At 36.0% G+C, this 19,624-nt stretch overlaps 1 protein-coding gene across 2 annotated transcripts; it reads left to right on the plus strand.

The window, feature by feature from the left end:
* The first annotated feature begins 630 nt into the window (after positions 1 to 630).
* On the plus strand, positions 631 to 18,515 carry LOC103015101 (killer cell lectin-like receptor subfamily F member 1). 2 transcript variants are annotated; one of them, XM_007196103.3, is made up of 6 exons: positions 631 to 943; positions 3,942 to 4,028; positions 5,726 to 5,824; positions 8,101 to 8,270; positions 14,618 to 14,730; positions 15,317 to 18,515. In XM_007196103.3, exons 1-6 carry the CDS (start codon positions 814 to 816, stop codon positions 15,432 to 15,434), a joined length of 717 nt encoding a protein of 238 aa, XP_007196165.3. In that variant the 5' UTR covers positions 631 to 813; the 3' UTR covers positions 15,435 to 18,515. The 2 variants fall into 2 exon arrangements, with proteins under 2 accessions (XP_007196165.3, XP_007196166.2); XM_007196104.3 differs by lacking the exon at positions 5,726 to 5,824.
* The last annotated feature ends 1,109 nt before the right edge of the window (positions 18,516 to 19,624 follow it).

Genomic DNA, 19,624 nt, shown 5'->3' on the forward strand with positions numbered 1-19,624 from the left:
ATTCGCTGAATTTTTTCATCTGTTAGAACCCGTTCATTTTTTTAATTGTTTTGAACTTATACCTTTTTATTCCTTTAATATAATTTTAGTGGAGTTTTAGAAGAAATGGGAGATTAAAATCTATGCTTAATACATTGCATTCAGTGGTAAGTTTCTGTGAACCTCATTTAAAAATGAGATGCATTTTCTTTTATGACAGAACCTTGAATTATTTTGACATAGAGTTATTTCTATCTCATATAGATTATTTTTCAGTTTGGAAATCCACTGCATAATCTATGCCTCAACTTACTTTGATGTTAATACTATAAAGCATAGAAGAGAAGAAATAGCTTTAAGGGTATTTTTAAAGTATTACCTAGGTAATTACAGTGCATTTCAAGGTGCGGAGTCTATCAATTCTTTCTATTACATTCATATTAAAAACCCTCTTTTTTTCTTGTCCTGCCTTCTAAATTGCTATTCCACTTTTGAGAAAATGATAGAAGGTCAAAGAGCCTCTGCCAGAGAATATTTCTTAGCTAAAAGAGGAAGTGGTTTATAGAGGAAAGTGATGCAATATCTTCTGTAGTATTATTAAAAGTTAAAATTATTCCAAATGTAGGCAGAAAACTAACTGAAGAGCAAGAAAATACTGCATGGATAGTAGTTTTCTTCTATATCATGCAAGTGTTCAAAAATCTATTGCCTTGATTGATAAGGCTGAACGCATTGCTCTTATCTTTTATTCATTGGGGAAACCCACCAAACTTGGGAGAGGGGAATGAAATCATCCATCTCAATTTATTTCACTTACAGGAAGTTTGCAAAAATATGAGACTCCTTCAGCAGACTACTACTTGTGACTTTTCTCTCTTTTTAATATATGCAATGGCTGGAGATATAGTCTATGCTGATATCAAACATTCATCTTCAGAACATTCATCTTCACGTCAGAGATCTGGTAAGTTGGATTTAGTACTCTTATTAAAATTCAAGTTTTGCTTTTAATCTCCCTTATTTCTGTCCTGTGTCTGTATTTGTCTTATTGGAAATAGGAGACTGGATTCAAAGCAAAACTTACTGAATGCAAGAATAAGAGTGAATGTTTTTAATGACACCAAGTGTTATAAAGTTAATTGTAACTTTAATCTTAATATGTAGAACTTGGCTTTTGGTTTTCATAGACCCTCTATTCCTTATATTTCTTGTGGTGAACATTTATTATACTCCCATGGTGACATCAAAACTCATAACCCCTTTCTGCTCTACAGCTTTACTCATCGTGAATCAAATCTGCCCTTTTAAAATAATATGATCAACTCATTTACACTGAGAAAAATATCCCTGGTAATTATTCACATTGTTATTCAGCCTTTTGGAATTTGCATATTGGTAAGATAAAAATGTTAAGCTAAACTAAAGAGACATATGATGTTACTATTTCATTTCCTGAAGTTTAGAATTAATGACTGTCTGAGTAATAGAATATTTTTGGAACATGAGTAGATAGGCACACAGCTAAAGATAAGATTGTAACCTTAATCACAAACCACCTCAGAAATAATAGATTTTCAAATCCAGTGTATTTATACATGAAGCATTAGGGAAATTTCCATGTTGCATTTATAGTCTCTTCTCTAGCGTAAGAATTTTTATATTGTGAAGTTTATTAAAATGTTTGAATAACTTAAAGTCTCCTCATAGTGCTTTGTCCTTGTGGAGTGAATCTGATGTTTTGCTTTTCTATTATTTCCCAAGAATGTATTTTTTCTTCTATATTTATGCATTTGCAGTTTTCAAGTGGATCTGATGAGTTGCTTTCTCCAGTTGCAAGAGTCTGTTATTTCCTGTGTTTAAATATTTTCTCTCTAACTTGCGCAATAGAGGCTTTTCTGCTTTCTTTTCTCAGTAGACTGGGAGCTTTCATTTTATATGAGTTAATGGAACTTCGTTTGAAAAATAACATGCACTAGAACTGTACTCTTATTCCCCCATTCCCCCCAAATCTCATATAATTGGTCCATTTTTCTAGAGGTTATTTTAATTCAGTTCAAGCAACAAAACCAGTATTTTTGATTCTACATTCCAGGATTTAATTTCTTCTGTTTATGGGAAGAACATTACTCTTTTCCTGGTTTAAAGATTTTGGGACAACATCTTTAATGCTGTCCAGTCCAATATTCTAATCTTAAAAATGAAGAAATATGAATACATAAAAATTAAATTATCTACCTACAGTCATGCTTACGACCAGAAGTCAAATATCATATTACTCTTTCACTGCATGTCTCTGTTGTGGATAAACGCAACTTCTGTTCTCATGTGTCATATCATTGAAGAGGGAAAGAACTATTTGATACATTGGATTGTAATGTCCTACAGAGTCCTACACAATTATCCCTGGCCTTTCTCTTCTAAACTTGGTGAATTTCACTTATTTTGCTCTGGTTGTTGGCTCTCTCTTGCTCTTTAAAATTATCATATTCCTTCCCATTTCAGAGCCTCATATGTGTTGAAACCCTCTCCCTAATCTCTTAATCTTTGTATACCCAGCACCTCACACAGTACTAAGTACATAGCAGGCAATCGATAGATGCTTGGTAGGTGGATGAATAGATGGATGACTAAATAAATGGATCTCATTTATACTAAACACTTTAAATATTGTAGGTTCATAAGTTCTCCAAGATATAAAACAAAGAGGGCTATCACCATGACACTGAGTGAAATCTCAGTAACAAAGTGTGATTCCACTGAGAATATCCCAGGCTAAGATTCAGAAATTCATGCTTTTATAACCTTTACTTCAGGGTCCTAAAAGAATGACCTAGTACCCCTTATATTCGTCCTTTCATGAACTCTGATGCTTTATTCTCCAGCTTTTTAGGTCTGTAATCCCAGTTCTTCACACTAGAAATGTGTGTTGGGATATTATCACATTCTTCTGGTGATGGCCTTGACTGGTATACTTTGCATTGTTTTGCCTAATAAAAGAAAATACATGGACTTCTTTTAGTGTTTTGAGAATTAATAAATTCTCACTAAAGATGTTTTACTTAATAACAATAATAATGTGGACAAAACACTCTATAATAGGATTCCACTAAATAAACACTCAGGTTAATGTCTCGACACTTGGTTTTGTAATTGGTTATATTTCAACATCAGTTATAGTAGTACACTCTCAGTATATTGTATGTATGTGTGTATATATATCACATATCTAGTGGAATTGATATACTGTAACTATTTGGGATAAGAGCCTATTGGTTTTAACTATCAACCCAAAGCTAAAAATGCCAGTTTCTTTTTATGATTTATTTATCTTTTGAGTACAAGAGACAGAGTAGATAGTGAACACGGTACTAATTTTGGTAGTCAAGAGGCCCAAGGTACAGTCTCAGCTCTGCTATCAAGTAACTGTGTGATTGTGGACTTGAAATCCCCATTTTTAACACGCGAATGTTGGCCAAGATTAGCCCTAAAATTACTTTTATTTTAAAATGTATGATTTTATGAAATTACAATTACATGTCACAGGAAATAGGTATATTGTATAAAGGAGGAGGCATAAAAGAACGGATCAATCCAAATAAGTGAGCGTTGTCAGTAAGCTTATTAGAGACTGGGGAATTTCACAGTCCTATACAAAAACTTAGGGATACAGAGAGTAAATCATAATTAAGATTAATACTGAGGAATATGTATGGTAAATCAACAAGGAAAAATTTACATCTATCCACAGTTTTCTAGGTCCCCCTTTTCACAAACCAGGGGACCAAATATGCTGTGTGTGTGTGTGTATGTGTGTGTGTGTGTAAAAGGAAGCTGGAGCTACATATTTCAAAGGAAAGTAACTCAAGACCATAACTGACAAAGTTTATTCAGCCCTTCCCTACCTCTTACTACCTAAGGAATTATTTACTGGGCTTATTAGTGAAATCTATCCAATTTTATAGATTCTCACCACCATGGAATTTTCCTGAAAGTTGGATGTGCAATGATTATCATCCTTCTTGTAATAGTAATTGTGCTGAGCATTTTTGGTAAGTAATTATCAATACCATTTATTTTTCCCAAAGTATTATTTTAGCACCACCTATTGTAATTGTAAGTGGTTCCTATACATTATAACTCCACAAAAAGCATGAAATTTGATACACAATTAAAATTAGAGATTTTCCATAGACCTTCAGCTTGTGATATAATACATATTACGGATTCATTTCATCGATAAAGGAAAGAGATTAGATTTATATTTTATGACCAAAATCATAAAGTGCATTTTATGCACAATGCATTTCCCAATGCAGTTGATCTTGAGTTATACACCATCTTCTCTGAAACTGTGGTCAGTGAAAGCAAATTAAATAACGAAGCATATTTCTGTTTAAGCTTATTCATATTAGTTACTACTGGACATCATCATCAATCTTGTATTCATGGATGGGAAGTTTGTCTAAAATCAATCAATTCAATCAAGTATTTTAAAAGTATACTCATATACTGTGGATATAGCTAAACATAGCCCAATTTCATGTGACAATTATTTTAATATTTTATTGAATAAATGCTTGGAGAAAAACTCCCAGATGATATATATATTCTAAGGAATTCAGATTTCCAGATTAAACCAAACTCTAGAACAGACAAAGGCCGTGTCTGCCTATGTTGCCCTTGTGAATGATATTAGTAATTATGGATGTCATTAGTAATTTGAGGTCAGTAGGCAGAGTCATAGAATTCTAGAACTGAATGGGGCTCTAGAGATCAGCAAGGTCAAACCTCCAGTTGAGGTGAACAATCCAAAGCCCAGAGTGATAAGTGGTTTGACTAGTTTAATGTAACTAGTCAATAGCTGAATTGGGGCTTTAACATTGGGGGGAGGAAGCAAAAATACTTAACATTAAACATCTCTGCTAGGACTTCCCTGGTGGTCCAGTGGTTAAGACTCCACACTTCCACTGCAGAGGGCATGGGTTCGATCCCGGGTCAGGGAACTAATATCCCCCCATGCCAGGCAGTGGGGCCAAAACAATAAACAAAAAACAAGAAACTATCTCTGCTATGTTTCTTTTTGTTATAAGATAATAGATTTGTTTGTTATCAAAACAGTTTTTTGTTAGTAAAACAGATTTGTTTTTTACTACAATAGATTTTAAAGATTTAATTGCCTAATACACACTATTGTGAGATTATAAATTACCAAAAGTAATTTCAGTTAAGTGGCCATCAGAAAGACAGCTGTCTTCTTCATGGTAGAAAAATACTCTGGGCTCACCCTACCCTTCTATGTGTAGGATTTACATGCACAATCTCAAAAGGAACAGAATCATGAACTGAAATCAAAACACATAAAACGCTTTCCATGAATCAAATGATACCTGATACAGTTAATAAGAACTCACAAAGCACAAACTATCCAAATGAGGCTTATATCCAGAGCTGATTATTTTGAGTTTATTAAAATAAATATCAAAACTCCAGAAGAAAAACAAATGAGTATCTTTCTGGTCCCAGATCATATTTTTCCAATTCCCCTAAAGTTAACATTAATAAGATTAACAAGAATGCTTGCAAAGGAACATCCAAATCTTGGAAAAAGTAATGTTGTTTTTCCCTCTAAATTTTTAATCATTTAAATTACTATGGAGTTTCCACATTAATGAACTTCAGAGTCTCTAGAGTCCAATGATTTTCTGCTTTGTATTTAATACAGAAAATATGTTTCTTCTTTTATTAGTTATCCAGTTCAAATCTGCAAGACATACTAAAGTAAATAGTGAATCAAAAGAGAAATACTGTACTGGGCAAAATAAATCTGAAACAAGGACCTCAATAGGTAATGTTATTTTATATTGCCTAATTCCTGAGTAAACAAGTATGGACAGTAGTGTGGAGTTTACTTGGGTATATCTGAATAAAGAGGAGATTCCTCTACCCCAAGTGAGGGATGGTTTAGATCATTGTTTTTCAGGGACCTATTACAGTCCTTGACAAAAATATTTAAAGATCCAAGACAAATGAGAAAAATAAGCTTATATAATGAGTTGTAAATGAATATAGAGGTATTATATTGGAATAATTGCATTTTCTTTTTTTACCTTCTTTTGGGACATGTGCGGGTGCAGAATGTGATCAAAATATTTTCATTCTTAAAATTCATGATCATGTCAGGTAGCTTTTTGTCAATTCTTAATGTTATTACATGTAAAAAAATGTAAATGGTAAACTGTATCTTGCTTTCTCATCTGAATGTATTTACCTACTTTTTAAAGTCAAGAAGACACTCAGTCATTTGTCCTTTCTGTTTTCTTTTTCTTTCCAGCTGTTTTCTTTATTATTTTTAATCCGTTAATTTAATTCTATATTGAAAAATGATATACCTTTCTTTTTTTGAACATCCATATATAATTCTATTAGAAAGACTTACCAGTCCATGTTATAGTGTACATTCAAATTCTAGGAATTCATTAAAACTTTAAAATAGATTTTGATGTTCCCAAGCTCCCTTGACCACATTCTAAAAATTTTAATTTTTTTTAACTAGTGAAACTATCAGGGCAAATTCTGTGGGACATTATCCCCAGAACAAAAGTGTATTACTGTACTCCTATACCCTTGATACAGGTGGTAACAGTGGTATTTAATAAACCTCTAGCTTTAAATTCTGTCTAACTTGTTTTCTAATCCTTATATTGTTACAGATAATCGTATCTATAACAGGTCCTAGAATCCTAGTTTCAATCCATCAGGAAAGGATACCAACTCTAAATTTGTTTCATCTTAATAAAATAATATTTTATTGATTTGAGTCCTCTCCCTCTTTTTCTTGATGAGTCTGGTTAATGGTTTATCAATTTTGTTTATCTTCTCAAAGAACAAGCTTTTAGTTTTACTGATCTTCACTATTGTTTTCTTTGTTTCTATTTCATTTATTTCTGCTCTGATCTTTATGATTTCTTTCCTTCTACTAACTTTGGGTTTTGTTTGTTCTTCTTTCTCTAGTTCCTTTAGGTGTAAGGTTAGATTTTTTATTTGAGATTTTTCTTGTTTCTTGAGGTAGGCTTGTATTGACCTATGGTCAACTAATCTATGACTAAGGAGGCAAGGATATACAATGGAGAAAAGGCAGTCTCTTCAATAAGTGGTGCTGGGAAAACTGGACAGCTACATGTAAAAGAATGAAATTAGAACACTCTTTAACACCATACACAAAAATAAACTCAGAATGGATTAGAGACCTAAATGTAAGACCGGACACTATAAAACTCTTAGAGGAAAACATAGGAAGGACACTCTTTGACATAAATCACAGCAAGATCTTTTTTGATCCACCTCTTAGAGTAATGGAAATAAAAATAAAAATAAACAAATGGGACCTAATGAAACTTAAAAGCTTTTGCAAAGCAAAGGAAACTACAAACAAGACGAAAAGACCCTCAGAATGGGAGAAAATATTTGCAAATGAATCAACAGACAAAGGATTAATCTCCAAAATATATAAACAGCTCATGCAGCTCAATATTAAAAAAACAAACAACCCAATCAAAAAATGGGCAGAAGACCTAAATAGACATTTCTCCAAAGAAGACATACAGATGGCCAAGAAGCACATGAAAAGCTGCTCAACATCACTAATTATTAGAGAAATGCAAATCAAAACTACAACGAGGTATCACCTCACACCAGTTAGAATGGGCATCATCAGAAAATCTACAAACAAGTGCTGGAGAGGGTGTGGAGAAAAGGGAACCCTCTTGCACTGCTGGCAGGAATGTAAATTGATACAGCCACTATGGAGAACAGTATGGAGGTTCCTTAAAAAACTAAAAATAGAATTACCATATGACCCAGCAATCCCACTACAGGGTATATGCCCAGTAGTAAATGGAGAAAGAAAAAAGAAACAAGAAAGAGAGAAAGAAACAATATACACATGTTGCAATTCTGTTAATCTTTATTTTTTCCAAATCCACCCAGAGAAAAGCACTTACTTTTGTCAAAGAAAGCTTAGGCCATAATTTAACACATTTTGAGAAGCTTTAATTAGTATACACACAGTATTAGGGATACAGTCACAAGTTCCTTTTAATTACTTATCCTTTTTCCTTCCAGTTTCTTTCAACTCTTCTACTGCTAGGAAATCATGCCCCTCTGAAGACTGGAAGCTACATGGGGGGAAATGTTACTGGGTTGCTGAAAGTGAGAAATCTTGGAATGAAAGTAAAAATGACTGTGTCATGAAAAATTCACATCTTATGGTGATCCGAGACATCATTGATATGGTGAGATATAAAATTTGGAGATTATAGCATCCTTCGCAACTGCAATACCTTCTTTGTGTTACAAATTTGAAAATTTCTGTGAAATAAATTTTTTAAACCTCATTGCTATTAACTACACAATTATTGGTTGAATGAATCATTGAACTATATTATTACCTTAGGCTTCTTTTTTTGTTTTGGCTAGGTATAAGAGGAATTCATTTGGTATTATATACCTAAGTTCTTCTCTACAAGGGATCCCCACTGTTTACCAGATTTCATTTTAAATGTATGACATAAAATATCTATCTCATCTCCCATGTTTAATCCATTGCTCACAAGCGTTGTAATCAGATTGCATGGCAGCTGAAATTAAAGATGATGTTGGGGGAAAGGAAATACAGCATAATCCTTCTCATTAGGTTCTGCTCTTTGTTGAAGAAAAATAGTATTTTTCTAGCTCTGGCTTAATTTAGATTGAAATTTTGCTACAAGTAGGTTGGACACTAAACCTTCTAAATAAGGCCAGTATTGATTTCATTTTTATAAATTTATTTATTTATTTTTTATTTTTTGGCTGCGTCGGGTCTTCGCTGCTGCACGCAGGCTTTCTCTAGTTGCGGCGAGCGGGGGCTGCTCTTCCTTGCGACGCACAGGCCTCTCATTGCGGTGGCTTCTCTTGCTGCAGAGCACGGGCTCTACACACATGAGCTTCAGTGGGTGCAGCACGAGGGCTCAGCAGCTGTGGCTCGTGGGCTCTAGAGCGCAGGCCCAGTAACTGTGGCACACGGGCCCAGCCGCCCCAAGGCATGTGGGATCCTCCCGGACCAGGACTCGAACCCATGTCTCCCGCACCGGCAGGCAGACTCTCAACCACTGCGCCACCACGACTGGCAAACATCAAATAAGGGTTCAGCATAAGAATTAGTATGTTGGAATCACAAGCTATGTCAAAGGCTCAGTTTCAGAAAACTCAATGACTAGCAGTGCTTTACAATCCCGGTTGAACAACAGCCATCTGGAGTTATTTACAACAGGGCAGCTGTTGAAACTTTTGAGGGGGAAAGAAAAAAATCCTGAGTTTCACAGAAATCCACAACAACAAGAAAAACAAAAAGAGAAGTAAACTATCTTCCGTGTAACCAGTGTAACCCCAAATATCAAACTGTAAAACTCTTTGTCACATGCAGTCCAAATTGGTTCAGTTATGAACCAAATCCAAAAATAGATTAAGAACTAAGAAGAGACTTTTTTCTTCTCTTAGAGGTCAATTTTAAAAAAGGGGAAGCTGGAAAACATCTGATAAGAATGCCCTGAGGGAGGGGGGGAGGGGGGGAGCCGCAAGAGGGAAGAGATATGGGAACACATGTATATGTATAACTGATTCACTTTGTTATAAAGCAGAAACTAACACACCATTGTAGAGCAATTATACTCCAATAAAGATGTTAAAAAAAAAAAAAAAAAAAGAATGCCCTGAAAGGAATAGGCAATAAATCACTGCATGGAGAAAGAGTAGATGAAAGATTTCATAAAAACTTATCTATTTCCTGCTCACCATCAAAGGGAAAAATGCTGAAATGCAGGAGAAACATGTCTCCTGGGCAATCAAGAAACCAGATTTTGGAAAAAAAGTGGGACTGAGACAACAAAGTAATGGGAATTTTCCTCCTCCAATTTAGGTTACACCTCTTCACATTCTTAAGCAAATGAATGGGCCAAACACAATTGTTCCCTTGCAAAGATAAATACAAACACAAAAGGAATCAGCATAGGATTACTGCATAAGTATCTCCATTTGAAACTTCTCCAAAGTCCAAAGTCAGGTAAAATATCTATTACAGAAGAATAATTACTCTATGAAACAGAAAATAATTGTCTAGGAAATACTTCTCCAGCTCCCAAATAAGTTAAAGATAAGGTGACCAAAAAAATTATTAGTCCATCTAGAATACACATGCATCTTCACATGGCAAAAAAAAAAAGAAAGAAAGAAAGGAGAGGAGGAGGACGGGAGAGAGTTAGAACAAGAGGAGGTGAGAAAAAGTATTTTAAAAAGCAAGGGAGGGCTTCCCTGGTGGCGCAGTGGTTAAGAATCTGCCTGACAATGAAGGGGACACGGGTTCGAGCCCTGGTCTGGGAGGATCCCACATGCCATGGAGCGGCTGGGCCCGTGAGCCACAATTGCTGAGCCTGCGCGTCTGGAGCTTGTGCTCCGCAACAAGAGAGGCTGCGATAGTGAGAGGCCCGCGCACCGCGATGAGGAGTGGCCCCCGCTCTCCGCAGCTGGAGAAAGCCCTCGCACAGAAACGAAGACCCAACACAGCCAAAAATAATAAATAAATAATTAAAATTTAAAAAAAAAAAAAAGCTTACATTAAAAAAAAAAAAGCAAGGGAGATTTATAGCTTTCACTCCATGTGCAAAGATCTGGAAGTAATTTTGCTACCTCTTTTACAATGAATAAAAGCTAAGTTGACTTTAAATTGCCAGCTTTTTTTCAGATCCATTGGAGAGTTGACATTGCAGAGCCAAAATCTAGGGTGCAGCAGGCACCTGTGGGAGAGAGGAAACACATCCTCTCTTACTTGCGATTGAAAAATCAGACACCAGACATGGGAAAGAAGAGTTCAGCCAAAATAATTGAAAAAAATGAGTTAAGGAGGAGTATAGGGTGGCAGGACAGTGTGAAGCTCCTAAGGTCTGCAGAAATTGAGGAATTCTACAATCTCTTGAAGGCTATTTCTCTACAGACCCCAACGGCTCTCAAAGAAAGACTGGAAAGAACCATAAGAAAGTGTTCATTGTGGTGCAGATCTGGTAAAAGAAAACAGCAGTTAATACCGAAGTAGCAAGAAATTCCACCAAGACCCTTCTCCCTGTCTGCTATCTGCACTATGAACAGAAGCTTAATTTAATGTGTGTGTGGGGAGAGAAGGGCAACAAACACTGCTGTCCTTAGGGAACTGATGAAATGTCATTGTAGGTGGGAAAGAGGACCAGGGGAAAAAATACTCCTGTGGGAGGGGCAAGAATACACACTGGGTCAACAACTACAGCCAGGGTAGGGACAGCAGAACTGGAAAAGTCACACATTGAAGACACAGAGATTCAGTGCCTGCCTAAACCCGAAGCATAATTGGAACAAGAAAGACCACTCCCTTCACCACATTTTACTACCAAGCCAACAACTTTCATATAAGAAGTCAAGAAGAATACTGCTGGGAAAAGGACAAGAGAGAAATAAGAATGTGCAGAGATCCTTTCTGAGACACAGTAGAAAAATTAGAATAGACCCGCACAGGGAAAAATTAAATGGTCAAGGTTAAGGAGGCGTTGCTCTGTGGGTGGAAGTCGGGGGCTGGGAACCAGCGAAACACCAGGTATCATTACAGGATTTTTGAAACCTGTGGAACAGTGAGGGTAACCATAGCAACAACAAATACGAAATCTAGCCCATCACTTAATGATTGACTGAAACTCCACATTAAAGACCTAGGAGGAGGAACTGCGTGTTCATTTCCAAGCACAAAACTATGTAACTCAGTCTCTACTGTTCTAGACCAGATGTCCAATTTTCAACAATCTATATGAGGTATATAAAAATATAAGAAAAAACAAGACACTCCCAAGAACAAAAAGGAGTATTACATAATAATAAAGGGATTGTATGAGTTTGTTAGAGTTAACAAAACAAAGTACCACAGACTTTATGGCTTAAGCAGCAGAAATTTATTTCTCACAGTTCTGAAGGCCAGAAGTCCAAGATCAAGGTGTTGGCACGTTTGGTTCCTTACGAGGTCTCTCTCCTTGGCTTGTAGATGGCCACCTTCTTGCTGTGTGCTCACATGGTTTTTCCTCTGTATGCATGCATCTGTGTCTCTCTGTGTGTCCAAATTTCTTCTTCTTATAAGGATGCCAATCAGATTGGATTAAGATCTACCTTAACAGCCACATTTTAGGTTCACCTCTCCAAAGGCTGTGTCTCCCAATGCAGTCACATGAAGTATTGGGGGTTAGAGCTTCAATGAATGAATTTTGAAGAGACACAATTTAGCCCATAATATTCTACCCTCTAGCCCTTAAAGCCCATTATAGTGATCCATTATACAGGTGAATGCAACAAGGCAAACACTGATAGAACTGAAAGGGGAAATGGATAAATCCCCAATTATAGTTGGAGATGTCAACACTCTTCTCTGAGTAACTGACAAAACAAGTAGATAATAAATAAATAAATAAATAAATAAATAAATAAATAAATCTGAACAACACTATCAACCAATTACACCTAACTGATTTTACAGAATACTATCCAACAACAGCAGAATACACATTTTTTTCCAAGGAACTTTCATAAAGACAGATCATATTTTGGGATCTAAAAATTTACAAATACAGATATCACACGGACTATGTCTCAGACCACAACAAAATTAAACTGCAAATTAGAAACACAAAGATGTTTGGAAATATCCCACACATTTGAAAGTTAAACATCACACTTCTAAATAATGTATGGGTCAAAGAGGAAGCATCAGGGCAAATTTTTTTAAAACATATTTTGTGTTGAATGAAAATAACAATATAATGTCAAAATTCATGGGTTTCAATTTAAGCAGTTTAAAGGGAAATTTATAGCATCAAATGCTTATATTTGAAAAGAAGATAATGTAGAATCATTACTCTAAGCTTCTACTTAAAAAAAAAAAAAAAAACCTACGAAAAGAGCAAACTAACCCAAAGAAAGCAGGAGAATGAAAGACTTACACTACTCAATTTCAAGCCTTACTATAAAGCTAAATTAATAAATATGGTATAGTATTGGCAAAGAAGAGATTTATAGATCAACAAAACTGAATAGAGAGGCCAGAAATAGACCCACACAAATATAGTCAACTGATCTCTTTTGACCATAGTGCAAAGATAATTCAGTGGAGAAACACCATTCTCTCTTTTATATGCCTAATGACTATTTTCCAACAAACAGCTTTGTCATTTAGCATATGAGTTAAGCTGCATGTGACAGAGTTCCAGAATTGCTGTAGCTGAAACAAGTGGATGTTTACTTTATTCATTGAATCTAAGACACTTTCAATTATAAGATGTATCATTAGTACCCCTAAAAGAAATAGTGCAATTAAAAAGCAAAAACTAAGCTGCCAATTCAACTACCATAAGCCATAGATTGTTCAATGTTTCCAAAGTCAAAGTGTTAAAATAGGGGAAAGATCTATCTTAGAATATATGTAATAAGTTATGTCACTCACATTGTAGTCTAAACTGCTGTGAGATTTCTGCTCCCATCAGTAGGGTGCTGTGTCTACTTGTTTCTGATTGGTTCACCACTAGAACCAATCACAGTTCACAGTCTAGCCATCAGGGGAGAAGAAAATGATGAATAGAAGGATATGAACTTACTCTTTAAATGCTTAATTAGAATTTCAGTATTTGTTCATTCTATCCCATTAGTCAGAAATTAGGTCACATTGTCACACTTAGCCAAAAGGGAGGCTGGGAAATATTACCTTTATTGTGGCTGGCCATATACTTTGGCTCAGGGGTTATGTCACTGTACAAAAAGAGACATTAAAAACCTATGAACAGGGCCTTCCCTGGCAGTCCAGTGGTTAAGACTTCGCCTTCCAATGCAGGGGGTGTGAGTTCGATCCCTGGTCGGGAGCTAAGATCCTACATCCCTCGTGGCCAAAAAACCAAAGCATGAAACAGAAGCAATATTGTAACAAATTCAATAAAGATTTTAAAATGGTCCACACCAAAAAAACTTTAAAAAAAACAAAAACAAACAAAAAAACCTATGAACAGTATGTGTCCCATCAGCTCAGAGATTGCTTTCTTTCCGTAACTTTCCCTGTGTATTCTCTTGCGTCTAGATATTATTTCATACTTGTATTTAGTAGTAATCATTAACATTTATGCAAGGAGCATTTATTATATGCCAGGCAGAGTTTAATAATATTATTTATTAACAAAACAATAATAGTTCTTTGAGATAGTACTATTATAATCTGAATTTTAGTGATTGGAAAAATACAGAAGTAAAAAGATTGAATAACTGTGCAAAGATGTGTAGTAGTAAATAGTAGTGCTAAGACTCAAATCAGGGAGCTAGACTCCACAGCTTTGGTATCTACTAACATTGTATGTAATTGTTGTTTAACGGTCATCCCATCGAGTTGCAGTAGTTTTTCCCTCCACTGTGATCTATTTGAAAGCATGAAGCATGTCTAACCTGTTCATTCCCAGCTTCCAGTGCAGTGCCAAGCACATAGAAGGTGCACTTGTGATATTTTTCTTGCATCTGTCAGAATCACTTTGTTTCATGTAACATTTCCTATTCTCTTTAGACTTTCCTATGGCAGAACCTACATGCTTCAGCCTCTTATTGGGTTGGTTTGAGGATCCCTCCTGGAGAGGAATTATGGACCTGGGTGGACAATAGCAGTTTTGACCCTCAGCTGTAAGTTTGTTGCATTTTTTGTGGTTTTAATCCCATATTGTATGTGACAAGATAGAGATGTTTGACATTGTTGGCCCTGAACTGATAGAACAGGTATAAATTTCCTGACTCTTACAGTCTGATAAATATTTCTATAAAATGGTTCACACAGAAAGTTGAGAAAGAAAAGAAATCTCCCTCCAGCCACTCAGAAGATTTATGTGAGAAACAGGATTTGCCCCGCTGCCTGATTTTGTCTTTTTATCTAAAAGGTAAATTAGCAAGTATAAACTCTCTTATGAGTGCACGTTTAGTTTACAAAACGTAACTTTCTGCTTATTTCTTACAGTGATCAATTTTTAAATGATAAAAAAAGTCAGAGGTAATATTTTAGCTATCTCTAATGAACTATTAACTTCTCTGGAGACAGGTTTGGAGAAATAAAGCTAAAAGTGGGAAGAATTGCTTTACCCATCATACTGTTGAGTATTTAAATTGTTTGATTATATTTTCATCAAAAAATTAAAAAATATTTCCTTTTAAGTCTCTTGACATATGCATATATTCATGGCTGACGTAAAGGTAACCATTTGCTTTCTTTCTATAGGTTTTCAAAGAAAGAAAATAAGCCACGGACCAGGAGTATGAAATGTGTCCTGGTGTCTTATACTGCGATAGCTGAAGAAAGTTGTGAGAAACTTCATCAGTGGATTTGTCAACTGTAATCCACTCGGCAGAAAATTGGTCTCTATTTGTCTGACTGAGAGACACCACATGAAGCTTGAGATCAGATCATAAGAAAGTTCAGAGGGTTGCCTGTGTCCTAGAGGGGTGTGTGTGTGTGTGTGTGTGTGTGTGTGTGTCCATTTATGATTCATGTGGGTATAGTACTATTTCTCAGAAGTGTGGAAAGGGCAATAGAGAAAATAAAATGTTTTAGAAAATGAGTAGATATGATGAATAGATTTTTGCATGAGAATGATCAATGTAGTTATTCAATCATCCGTCTCGTTTTGCCAGTATTTTTGGAACTTCAGTCTTTATCCTTTCTGCATCTTCCCTCTATGATATCCTTAGCTAATCACCTACGTTCTCATGATTTCAACTACCACATACAATGCAATGCCTATCAAAGTTATATCTCTAGCCCAGATCATTCCCTGATCACTAGACCTGTATACTGTCCTGCCTGTTTAACACAGCAAATCTACAATCCCAAAGGTACTCTGAACTCAACATATAAAAATAATTCATAAAATTTCATCATAAAAGGAACCATCTTCCAGCACTCCATATCTCAATAAAGGGTATGCCATACAAGACAATTATGCCATCTATAAACCAGCTGTGGTCTTGTTATTACCCTCTCTCACACATACACCTCTAGGCTGCTATCCCCTTTCCATCTCATATCACCAAGTTTTATTTATTTTTTTATAAAATCTCTCTCAAACTTGTCCTCCTCTCTCCATCACCCCTTTCATGATCTTAATACAAAGGTACTAAAATATTAAATAACTGCAATAACAACATCTTCCTGTTTTACTTTTCTTCCATTTCAATCATTCCCTGCCTTGAATTCTGTGATATTTTAAAAAATATATACTGACAATGCAATCTTCCCTTTAAAAAATACCTCAATATCTTCCTTATAATAATACCAAATTCCATAACATGGCCTAGAAATCCCTATCAGGTTTAACCTTTCCTTACTTATTCTGTCTCTTCCTACACCAAACACCCAAACTCTCAGGACCACAACTCCATTAAACTAATTTTCGGAACTCATGCTGTATTTCACCACATTGCCTTCACAGAAGTTGTTCTCTAGACCTGAAATTCTCCTTCTTCTCTTCTCCATCAGGTTACCTCCCAAATATTCTCTATATCTCTGCTCAGTTTTTAAGAGCTTTTCCTTGAGCTCCATGACAAGGTCAAATATTCTGACATTATATTCCCCTCCCCAGCACTTACCACATTTTAGGTTTTACCTACACCAGTCTTTTGAGTGAATATTTGATTAATGTCCTCTGCCCTCACTTGACTGTAAATCACATAAAGACCCAATATCTGTTTTTATATTTCTAGTGCCTTTTAAATTACCTACTACATAATAACTACTCAAAAAATATTTATTATATTAAGTTTTCTCTAAGAGATCACAGAAGTAAAATGCTGATACGTGGCTAGGGAGATGGGGTGCAAAAGAAAAAGACTCAGATGATGGAGGTCTAATTGTTAGGTCATTAAAAGTCAACTGAAAACCCAAGTATTTTTTCTGCTCTGTGACTCATATAGAAAGAGAATCCTATAAATACCGAAGGAGTTTATAAGAAGGGTTAAGTGTTTCAGAGACAAACATTTTTGTGATGTTTATGCTCACCTCTTTACCTTGATTATATCCTTACAAGTTTTCTTGCATATTATCTCATAACACAAACCACCTTATACATGCTGAGTTGGACATTGTGTATAAACTAGTGAGCAAAGCATTTACATTGTGGCATGTTGGTACTACAGCCCAACAACAAAAAAAACATGTTTTATTTTATGGACACAGTGGTGTTCATAAAACAATTATGAAGGTCAACAAAGAACACATGAAAGATTAGCAGAACCCAGTGTCCAAGAAGACTCAAGGCAGAGGTTATAAGACCATTGGTGGGGCACAAGGAAATTGATTTGTCAGTATGTGCTGACCAATGTCAGAGTGGTGTCTGGTGGCAGGGGAAGCCCAATGATTGAGTAAAAGGAGCTCTTTGGGAGCAAGACCCAGAGTGAAGTTATGACAAAATGAGAAGAGGGGAGATAGTGAGGGAGAATAGATCAGAGCTGAGATAGGAACCAGTAAGGACAGAAGGGCCCTATAGAGCACTCAGGAAAAGAGGGGACAAAAAGACCAGAACTAGAGAGTGCTCAGCAGGGGTGGTTAGTGACTTCGAAGTGTTTGCTGAGAGGGTGGACACCAGAGCTAGAGAAAGCTAAAGACACAGAGTTGTGGAGGCCAAAGAAGTTCCCCCCACAAGTTCCTTACACAGCAGCCCAGCTTCCACCATTGCTACAGCAGAGGTCTTACTGCAAGAGCTGCCAGCAGGCGCCCTTAAGGTAGAGCTTGTTCCGGTGGCTGCAAGAGACAGAAGATACAAGCTCCAGCCAGAAGCAGAACAGGAACTGGAGGACCCAGCCATCCTAGCAGGATTCATATTTCCCGATATCCCTGACTTCACCACATCCTTTTACTCTCGCCCTAGGGCTTTCTTCATGTTGCCTTCCCTGTGGTTTCTCCTACTCAATGTCAACCCAAGCTGTGCTAGGGCCCTGGAACTCCACATATCATGTGAGGAAAAAGGATACAGGAAAGAATGAAAGTAAATCCATCACTTTTTTAGAAAAGAAAGCCAGTCTTGGGTCAAGCTCTCCAAGCTTGGAAATCAAGAGAATCTATCACAAGTGTTCAAATCACTTATGTTATCATCTTATGTGAGGCTGAGTAGAACTAGTCCTTGGGGAAAACCCTTAAGAGATTAGACTTTGGTATCTCCAACCTTTAGCATACAAGATCAAATGGTCAATGCCAAAAGGGTGAGATGTGTGTGTGTGTGTGTATGTATGTGTTGTATTATCATACACAAAGTGATTTTATATACATTATCCTATGTGAAACTCACAATAATTCTGTGTGGTATGGAGTCTAGTTTTTACTTTTGTTTTTCTCAATTAGGAATCAATGACATAAGAAAATTAAACCACTTGTCCAAAATCCAAGTCAACTTCTCCCTCTGATTACACCTGATATGGGAGGGTGACTGATTAATATTGGTAAAATACTCTCTTTCTGCAAGTATCCTGAAATCTTTTAATAAATCATGGCCATTGAATCTTCTGTGTTTAGATTTCATTCTGGAGCCCTAAACCATACTTAGATGGTCTGAGAGCTCCTATCCATACTACGCCTGCCTTGTGCAATCTATCCCCTGAGAAGAATGATATCTTATTATTTTCTAAGAGTTTCTGTCTTGGTTGTCTCTCTGAGTTTACATAATCGATGTAGAAAAGTGGGAAGACTGCAGGACCAATATAGAATCAATATCTGCTGGGGGCTGAGCCTAGACTTCCCTTACCTAATTGATGTCTTTCACAAATATTAGCAAAAACTGATACAGTAAGGGTAAAGGTGACATATAGAGAAAGAAGTGCACATCATACTCCAAGTGTGATTTTTTTTCCCCCAAGACTCTTTTGTATTCTGCCCTTGATGGTCTCAACTCTCCCCCATCTCCAACCATTCAGGTCATCACTTTTCTGGTGCCTCTCTCTCAGGTACCCACCCTTCTCCTGACACTTTTTATTCTCATTCATTTTAAGGAGAAATCCACCTCTGTCAAGTCCCTATCGCAGTCTGACCCCACAAATCCACCATGTTTTGGGGAGCATCTGGGAACCCGCACTAACATAACCCAATTTCTTACAAGAGCAGTCAGTGTTATACATAACAATGCATTTTGGTTAATTCCATTAAGAAGAGTTCTTTGATTGTTCTCATATACTTTCTATTTTTTTTAACAAAAACTCCCTTTGACTTCTCAATACTCATTTTTAAGAAAGCAACTGCTGAGAGATTTATACCCAAATATAAAAGTAATTATGTTGAATGTAAGTCAACAAATGCTACAAATAAACAAGATTGTCAGGGTATATTTTAAAACAAGGAAAACAATAACTAGTCTCTCAACAATGGCTAAGACAAACAAAAAATTTTAAAGTATGTGAAAGATTTGAAAAAAAATTAACAAGTCTAACAGAAATGACCTATCAAGAGCAGTACATGAAACAATTGCAGTTTTCTTTTCAATTATACAAAGGACATTTATAAAATGGACTTTCAGCTGGGCTATTAAAAAAAGAAAAGAGCTCT

The sequence above is a fragment of the Balaenoptera acutorostrata genome, chromosome 11, assembly GCF_949987535.1.
Source record: "Balaenoptera acutorostrata chromosome 11, mBalAcu1.1, whole genome shotgun sequence".
In the NCBI taxonomy this organism is placed as follows: domain Eukaryota; kingdom Metazoa; phylum Chordata; class Mammalia; order Artiodactyla; family Balaenopteridae; genus Balaenoptera; species Balaenoptera acutorostrata.